The following is a 9,512-nucleotide window of genomic DNA, read 5'->3' as shown; positions in this document are numbered from 1 at the left end:
AATGATAATAGTAAGCAGAATAGGAACAGAAGCATTTTTTATTATACTTATGATGCATGGTATGTTATATAGGAAAAATTCTTGTATGATGTTCCACAGTGAATTACCTTACTCATCTCCAAGAAAAACATGCACAATGTTTCATTAATCCAAGCGCCTCTTTGCTTGTTTTAAAAGTAAAATTATATCTTTCACTTTCTTCATGCAAATTAAAAAGAATATGAAATGAAAATGTGGACATATAAAATTGAAAAATGTTCTAAAACATTAGGAGGTGGCATTGTAGCGTGTAAGTGAGTCCGAGAGTAAAGTCAGCATAAGTTATCACGTATATTTAATTATTTAATAATCATTGAGCTGGTAGAGAGTAAAGAAGTATCAAGGAACTAGAAATCAGGTACCGCTCATATCTATTTACTTTACAAGGAGAACCCCTCAACTAATTTACATGATAATGAATGAAAAAATTAGTTAATCATCTTGATACACAAGCAATTAAATACAGATTAAAATGGAAAAAACAAAAGCCAAAAATCAAAATCAGTTTACTCAAAACAAGAAAATGCTATCCCAATTCCAACGTTAGCTCACTGTGTTGTTGTTACTTGAGATTTTAACAATGACTGAAAGGGGAACGCTTAGGACATGACCTTGATCACCAAAGAGGCCAATCCTCCCAAAGCTTGCAACTGAACTGTTGGCGGTTGCGTTCATGAGCACAGACAAGACTTGCTTCTCGCCACCGGCAATGGTGAAGTGTGTTGGAGATACACTCACTGATACCCCGTAAGGTGCGCTCCAACCGACACTGTAGGTCTCATTTCCAGCAACGTTTTGGACTGTCCTCTGCACCACTCTTGATTGGTTCAGCTTCGAAATGGTGATTGAGGGCAAGTTCAGATCAGCGCCGTATACAGTAGAGTTATAGGACCAGCAGTTCTGACCAGTGTAGTTTAATACCACAGGAGCTGAACCATTGATGCCACACAAGAATGCCATGTAATCATCATAACCTACGAAGAAAGGAACATTTATATTGAACTCCAACATCTAAAGGTTGCTCAGGCTTACTATTAGTTAATTTACCAGTCTCTAAGTCAACACCAACTTGCTGCTGAGGCAATTTATCTTTAACCATATGACACTAATAATAATAAGGTAATTTAGTCCCTGAAATGCACAACGCTCATAAAAACAGTCTCCGACTTTCAGAAATGACCAAACTTAGTCCTTGAATTTACAAATCATGAATCTTCGTTCGTCCCTAATATGATCAATAAAGACTTCAATATGATCAATAGTAAGGTGACGTGGTTAAAGACTTCAATATGATCAACAAGTTTTCTAAATTAGTTTATTGGACTCATTTTGGTTAATTGGGGCACTAAAATGAGTTCAATTAACCAACATGGGGCACCTATTTTATCATACTGAAGTCTTAACCATGTTACCTTACCATTGGGAATGCCATGCTGACAAAGTAATTCTCCATGCTGCTAACGGCAGCTGAATTAGGACCAAATGGAGATATACAATTGTAAATTCAGAGACCAATTTGGTCATTTCCAAAAGTCAAGGACTATTTTGATGAGGGTTGAGAATTTCAAAGACAAAATTGGGCATTCCCTCAATCATGAAAAATAAGTGACACTTGAATGATTATTACGTATAGGTATAGTGCAAAATTTCTGACTCCAACTTTATCATGTTATCACTTATGATAGCTATCTAACCAACAAAACAATCATAGCTTATTTTCATACCATTTCAATACATTGAGACATGAGAACAACTATTGAAATATTATGACTAAAAGATTCCCGTAGTCACTTACTGGAATCAAAAATCAAACCAGGATTTAATGCCCCAGTTGCATTCAGAAAACCACTTCCCATGTCAAAAGGAGTTGCTGGAGATAGGTTTAGATCTGCCGAGGCATACGATCGCTGAGCCATTATTGGCCCACCATTCTTATCATGCTGAGAAGCAGTTGTGGAAAGTGCAGATGCAACGGCTGTAGGGCTGAAATTTGGAAATTTTTGTCTAACTAGGGCAGCAAGACCAGCAACATGAGGTGCAGCCATGCTTGTGCCTGACATAATTGCGAAATTCTCACCTATTTGTAATGCAAAAGAGACAAATTATTACTTAAAAAGATATTATGCTTATGATAGGTACCGAAAAACTTTAAACTAGACTACTTCTTTTATTCATGTGTAAAAGGTTTTTTATGTATTGACCTTGAAATTCAACAGAGTCGGTGCCAAGAGAACTCCAAGCAGCCCATATAAGATTTCCAGGAGCTAACAAGTTTGGCTTCAAGATGTCAGCTTCATGGGGAAGAGTGTCTTCTGGATCCGGTCCTCTAGCAGAGTAGTACATGACCTTCGGAGCAGCATTACTGTAGTTCGCTTTTAGTCCGCCACAGATACTCGCAACTGCGCCAAATTTAGTAACTTTCTTTGAGACTGCATCAACTTCTAGTGAAGAGTTGTAGTATTGCATCAAAATCTGCCCATTTCAAAATAAAACTAAAATAGTCAAATCAATCTTCACAAGCCCAAGAAATCAAATTGCAATACAAAGGGGGAACACAAAGAATGCACACCTTAGAATCATTTGTGGATGCAATTATTATGCCAGGCATTTTCATTGGAACTGCGTTAATCTGATAACCAATCACAAAAGGATCCATATAGAAAACAACTCCAGCTGCACTAAGATTCTTGGCCATTCCCAAGGTCTGCTTGATGGTGGAAAGCCCCAGCACAAATCGGATTGAATAGCTGCACATTAAGAGGTTACCCCGGACCAAATCCTTACTGAACTTGCTCGCATCTTGGCACTCATTGACATACATATCATCAGGGTCAGCAGTATCATTGTTCAAAGCATGGTGTGCATGAACCAGTGTATAAAGTTTGCCTACACTTGTGCCAGCTGAACGAAATAATGAAAGGAAAGTGAAAAAACGTGTTATAACTCATGAAGGGTCGACGCAACACAACATTAGTGAGCAAAAAATCCTTGAAAACAACAAAAAACTGATCATCAAAATTGTATTAAGTGTAATGCAAATCTTGAATTGTATTTCTTGTATTTTTGGTACATGTTCTCGGGTGAAGGACAAAATCTTATGGTATTTAATCCAATGAACAATAGAAGAAAAAAGCATATAATAGTAGAGCTACTAAACTTCTGCAGATAATTGTGCTTTGTATAGAGATTGATTAGTTTCCGGCGACATTTTACTCTCCTAAGGTACCCATCTACCCATAATTTATAAATTAACGATTAAATGCAAAATTCACTTCCTGAATCTTATCAGTTTTTAATTCTCCAAGAAGCAAAAGACGCGGCCGAATAAGTAAAAGTGCATTACATTACTCTCCTGGCATGTTTCTAAAAATAGTTCATGTGTAGAGAAAGAGTAACTTACGCGCAAGTCCAACACCAGGTATGGTCACATTATTTCCAAGAAACATGGAGTTGCTATAAATCCGGTCATGAGAGGCAGCACCAACAGTAAAGATCCATGGACTGAAGGAGGAAACACTCGTCGGTGAAGGTCCTGTATTTCCTGCAGCTTGCACTACAAAAATACCGGCCTTTACAGCTGACAGCAATGCCATATCTATTGGATTGAAGAAAGTTGCAACGCCCGGAGGACGTCTATTTGGAGTAATTGATAAGCTAATTATGTCAACCCCATCCTGAGCTGCCTGCAAAACAATCAACCATGCTAAAGCCTTGCCAGAAGTGAAACACTGGAAGAGATTTACATCAATAGATTCCGAAAGCAACACGAAATGGAATCATTGCTACATATCAATATCACTATCATCTAAAAGAAACTGCCATGAAATAAAATGAAAAGAAAATGACATTGGATTAACAAACATTTGCTCGGAAATATATTCAAGATTTATATATTTTATCAGGTAATCATGTTAAATCCATGTCAAACACAATGGAGAAAAGTAAAATTGTCATATATTCTATGCAAAACAATATATTGACGTACCTGGTCTATAGCTGCCACAACATCTGCAGCGAATCCTCCAAAGCTCTTGTACAATGCCTTGTAAACAGCAACGCTGTGGGAGATTGATGAAAGGCAACACATTTTCATATGCATTTCATAATAAAATAAGAAGCTAATGAAGCTAACAATAAAATAACTAGAAATCCAAACTGGAATAGATGTACTGCTTCCATAGTTTTTCTATCACCTCTCAAAAAAATAACGTTGATAAAGACTTGACCAGTTTAGCATCAAAATAATGAAAAAAGGTACACAAGGATAAACACTATGGAGGTAACACATTCTGCAAGCCACAATCAATAAACTGGAAGAAATGGGAGGAATCCACATCCTTAGACAGATATCAATTCAGTTTGGAAACTCATCCCTATAATTGAGCATTTTTAACTCGGTTTTTAGGTGGTAAATAGGCACTTTTACAAGATAAATGACTTCTTTTCCATTCTGAAAATCACATGGACAATCCTATTAAAAGGCTCAAATTCTTCAAGATCACGGAGGATCCTTATGCTAGTTATTCAGCATACTAATGACTCTAAGCAAGCTTTAAATTCGAATACCCCTAGCTTAATACAAAGAATCACAATTCTTGACAAGTAATAAATATATGGTCCTATATTTTAAACACAGATGCGTCAATAGTCACAAATTTAATCCAGTCAAGTACACAGTTTCAGGCACGTTTAGCATCTCAATGCCAGCAAAAGAAGACAGCTTTCTCTTAGTTAAATTTCTATTTCTATTTAATTAGAACCAAATGCTACTTACCATTAGTTCCTCATATGAAATTGTTAAGCTTTTTTGGTCCACTCTATCTTAATATTCTCTATATGGTTTCCATTATCCAAGCATTAACTGGATCCCCCTTTTGTATATCTTCTCTCTTATTATGGAAGCTATAAGTTTCTTTCCTAATCAACAATCATGACTTTCTTCAATTCTACACAGTTCCAATGTCCATACATCATTGTAAAGACTGATATCCGACACAGTGGCACTGCACTGTGTTACTCTCTTTTCTCTCTCTAGAAAAAGCTGTAAAATCTATCAAGGTATTATATGAGAACCGCTATCCCCCCATGTCGAGTTCTATATTTAACCTATCGCAGACTTGACACAATATATGCCAACAAAAACTCATTTAGCATTATACAAAAGTTTACTAGCTCGTCTGGTGGTCAGTGGTCTTTCATGCCATTTGAGGCAATGGGAAAACAAGGTTCATAAAAGAAAGCATATACTTTCTTCGGTTAAACATCATCGGATGTTTGACCATTTGTAACTTCAAGCAGGCTATAGCGAACTACTACAGCTCAAAATAATTATCACAGTGCCGGTTTAAAGATGTGATGAAGCAGAATGATAACACAACTCCGTGATTCCAACTCGTATAACAGTAGATGCAATACTACCAGTGTAAAAGTAACTATAATAACACCAACCGAAGAAAGGCAAAGAAACATAGATATGTGTGCAGATTATTTACTGTGAACGAGGAGCCATCCCGCTAGCATTCCCAAAGTGATGCCCGGCAACAATCACTGGAATCCCATGGTTCCCTGCTGCAACAGCTGCTGTATGCCTGTGTATTAGACATGCATCAGAATCAAAATCTAAAGAAAAGAGAATTTCTGTGGCCCATGGGCGGGGCCATCTATTTGAAGTGATGGTTTAAATGAGTACAAAATTCAGATAATTAGAATTGAGATAAGATTCATCAAAAAGTCAAGTAAAAGACAGAAATTTTCAAAGATATAACCAAGGTAAACAAAACTCTATAAAGCATCCAATTAATAAGTGGATGGATGAGTAGCTAATCATGGTAAACAACAATGAAACATAACACTCATTTGTAAAATCCGAAAAACTCACGTGCCATGGCCATCTCCATCGAATGGAGAAGCATAGTCCTGTGTTGAATTAAATATTCCTCTGGTTATAGCAGACGCAGCGAAATGCCGGGCTCCAACAAGCTTCCTATTGCAAGAACCGGACGGAAAATCTCGTGTGACCTCACAGACGCCATTAAAATGAGCAGGAACAGGATAAGGATGTTCAGATTTGTTATCAGCGAAACTCGGGTGTGTTGGATCTATGCCGGTATCAACAAAACCAATAACCACTCCTTCTCCGGCTGCTTCAAACCCACCTTCTTGAGACCATGCTCCTTGCGGCAGACCCAAAAATTGTGGGGTATGAGTAGTTGCAGTTCTTACAGAAAAGTCCAAAACCACATTCGACACTTCACTACTCCGAGCCAATTTCTCTGCCTTCACAATTTATGCAATTACAGAAGTTAAGGAACCGAATCAAACCCTAGATAGAAACAAACAATAAACAAGTATTCAAGTAATCATGAAGTAAAACATATGTAACTGAAGACAGACTCAAATTTCTTTACAATCATGATGCTGAAAAGTGAAAACCAATATCATACCTGTTGTTGAGTAACCAGCACAGCAAATCCATTTATCAGATAGTGGTAGCTATAGAGCTTTAGATATTTCTCTCCTTTTAACACTTTCTTCAACAAAGAATCATGAACTTGAGCAACGTAAGAGCCATATCTCTTATTTGTCTTTGTAGCATTGCCATATCTAGGAAATACAAAAAAGGAAAACAAGAAAAATTGAAAGACAGCATGTATCAAATTAATGCAACATATAAGAAGGATGATGCAAAGTAACGACAATTGAGAATACAATCAATTAAATATAATGATACATTGGAATCTATTTTCCATTATTTGTAGATCATAGCAAAAAATTACAAAGCTTCCACAAGAAGGGTCAATGATTTGAGACAGACCAAAAAAAAAAAAAAAAAGAAAAAAACTTTTTTCACCTTTAGAGAAAATGAAAGGTACCTTGGTTTGTGAAACTGAATTCTTCCAGAAGAAGAAGCATCACCACCACCACCACCACCATTTTTTACTTGGAAGCCATTACTACCCATTTCTCTCAACTCACCATAGTAATGAGAAGCAGGAGAATTTCTTAGAGAAACAATGTAAACAGCACTACTAGAATCATCAGAATCATCTTCTTCACACAAACAATAAGGCACAACCAACACAAACCAAAACAACAGCATTAAATGCTTCAAATCAAAGCTCCCCATCTCAGTTCTAGCTCAACAAAGACCACAAACTGGAAACCCCAGATTCAGCTCCTTAGTTGTGAACAAACCCTCTTCATTCTGAAGTAGTTCAAGAATTTAGCCCACAATGAATGAAGGAATCAAAAATCAAGAACCCCAAACAAAGCAGTGTGTGTTTTGTGCTTTATTTTTGAGGTTATATGTTTGATAAAATAATAAGAAAGTGAATAACACACACTACGTTTTCTTGTTCCAAGTTTTCGAGAGAAAGAGTGTGTTGGAATATTAATAGCTGGAGTTAGCAGTTGAAGGAAAAAGCCTGAAAAGTGCAAAAACCTTCTTGGGTTCTGCGAATATGAACGTTTTATTTATTTAGCAGAGAGAGATAATAATAAGAATAATAATTAAGAAAGAAAAATGTGTGTAGAATGAGAGATATGAACGTTATTAGTATTTGGTTTTATTCGGTTTTTGGATCTTTTCCTCCATGCCTTTGTGTGTCATTTTGTGTGAGTACGCTGGACTTTTCGTGCGACAACAACCTTGTACTTTTAAATTCTTTGTTTTACTTGTTTTTTCAATTATTTTTCTTTGTACTTATTTTTGGACAAATTATATTAATTTCACTTTAAATTTGTTGAAAAAGCATATTATCGGGTATTTAGTATTATTTATATGTGCGCGGAAAATTTTTTTTTAGAATTAACTACTATTTCTGATTACAAATATTTAAAACGTTTATAAATGTATTCACATAAAAATTAAATTAATTTTTATATTTATAAAAGATGAATTTTTGTTAATAAAATTATCTAAATCTTAAAAAATTAATCAAAATTCTTAAACTATTCATTTTAACCTAACTTATCTCATCTCCAATTCTTAACCTTTAACACCACCACCACCCCCATCTAATTACTAACCTTTTATGCTATCCAAACCAAAACGAAAAAAAAAAAATCATCAATTTTGAACTAGAGACTAGGGTTGATAATATATACCTTATTCGCAGGTATTTAATTCGGACCAATCCGTTCGAGTAGGGTTGTCTACCCTACCCGCTACGAATAGAGTAGGATAGGATACGTGTTTAGAGTATACCCTACCCTACTCTACCTGCACCCTTAATATATTATATATATATATATATATATATATATATATATATATATATATATATATATGTAAAAGTTATGTATGTAATGAAGAAAGTGAGTCTTGTACTCACAATCTTCTTCTTATAAAAACATGAAATAATCGCTAAACTAGTTGATGATCATATTATTTGTAATTTTATGTTGGATTTTTTTAAAATTTTATTGTTTTTAATTTTAATTTGAACTTTATTTTTTATTTTCTATTTTATCAATATGTATGAAATTCGGAATGGTTGAATTTTATATTTATTTGAAAATTGTTTTTGTTTCTGCAGGTAGAGTCGGGTAGGGTAGGGTTTAGAACTTTAGGGTGCGGGTAAGGTTAGGGTTGAGAAATTTTCAACTTGCGGGTAGAATATGGTAGAGTTTTAAAAAAATTTTCAACCCGCGAGTAGAGTTAGGGTAGAGTCTAAACCCTATCCTACCCTACCCATTGCTAGCCCTATTTAGAGACATACAATCATAATCACTATCATCATCATTACCACCATAGATTTTTTTGAGTTGTTTGCTTGTAATAATATGTATAGAGGATCACTCGGATCTGCCACCAGTTAACTTATGTGGATACTTTCGATCAAGTTTTTGTCTAAAAGTTTCAATGTCCATATATTCAAATGTCAAATTTGTACAATGGTTTTGTGACCTAGTCTTATAATCTACTTAAATGTGGTGTGCATTTTTGCTTTGCATAAATTATTTTAAGTTGTGTTCATGTAAGATGCTTTTGCTATATCCTTATTTGATAGATGGTGATGATGCGCATGTTTAAAATTATGTGAATGTAATCTCTGATGACTTGATTGAGCACCATCTAGCAGACCTTAACTTCAGAGGTGGCAAGCATCCTTAACCGCTCCAGCTGCTGCAATCACATGCAGATAACGTCATTGTACATGTGGCGACATTGTTATGTCGCCCTCCTTTGAGCCACTAATCTCCAACGCACTTTTGAAGCACGCACAAGCTCACTAGCGCCACGGCTACCTGGAGCAGCAGCATCAGCTACTCTTTGCTGTCAAGGTTGAACTTGAGCAGTTCATCATATCCATCCTCGATGACCCAAGCATCAGTAACGTCATGCGAGCAGGTTTCTCTAGCCCGCCGTTAAAGCCACAATCAAATAGTTCCTCCCCAAAAGCGAAGGGTTTAGATGGTGGTGTTAAAAGATTAGGGATTGGGTGGTGGCTACAAAAAGTTTGGAAATTGGA

At 35.8% G+C, this 9,512-nt stretch overlaps 1 protein-coding gene across 2 annotated transcripts; it reads right to left on the bottom strand.

Annotated features, from left to right (window-relative positions):
• Window positions 1-263: 263 nt before the first annotated feature.
• On the bottom strand, window positions 264-7,523 carry LOC130969193 (subtilisin-like protease SBT2.3). 2 transcript variants are annotated; one of them, XM_057894822.1, is made up of 11 exons: window positions 7,386-7,510; window positions 6,912-7,243; window positions 6,483-6,642; window positions 5,918-6,315; window positions 5,532-5,627; window positions 4,025-4,097; window positions 3,440-3,722; window positions 2,609-2,940; window positions 2,241-2,511; window positions 1,835-2,116; window positions 264-1,013 (listed from the first exon to the last, which is right to left on the bottom strand). In XM_057894822.1, the coding sequence occupies exons 2-11, from the start codon at window positions 7,163-7,165 to the stop codon at window positions 583-585; spliced, it is 2,580 nt and encodes an 859-aa protein (XP_057750805.1). In that variant the 5' UTR covers window positions 7,166-7,243; window positions 7,386-7,510; the 3' UTR covers window positions 264-582. The 2 variants fall into 2 exon arrangements, with proteins under 2 accessions (XP_057750805.1, XP_057750803.1); XM_057894820.1 differs by having other exon boundaries at window positions 6,912-7,523.
• Window positions 7,524-9,512: the final 1,989 nt, after the last annotated feature.

Source organism: Arachis stenosperma, chromosome 3, assembly GCF_014773155.1.
Source record: "Arachis stenosperma cultivar V10309 chromosome 3, arast.V10309.gnm1.PFL2, whole genome shotgun sequence".
Taxonomy (NCBI): Eukaryota; Viridiplantae; Streptophyta; class Magnoliopsida; order Fabales; family Fabaceae; genus Arachis; species Arachis stenosperma.
The sequence above is the reverse complement of the archived record's forward strand: the minus strand, read 5'-3'. Positions and strand labels throughout refer to the sequence as shown.

Bases quoted from the DNA above. Each gene is read 5' to 3' on its own strand.
- LOC130969193 (XM_057894820.1), bottom strand. From the start codon at position 7,165: ATGGGGAGCTTTGATTTGAAGCATTTAATGCTGTTGTTTTGGTTTGTG. The intron at 2,512-2,608 runs GTGTGCATTCTT...TGAAATGGGCAG, and splicing joins CATCCACAAATGATTCTAAG to ATTTTGATGCAATACTACAA. The intron at 2,117-2,240 runs GTCAATACATAA...CATTACAAATAG, and splicing joins CGACTCTGTTGAATTTCAAG to GTGAGAATTTCGCAATTATG.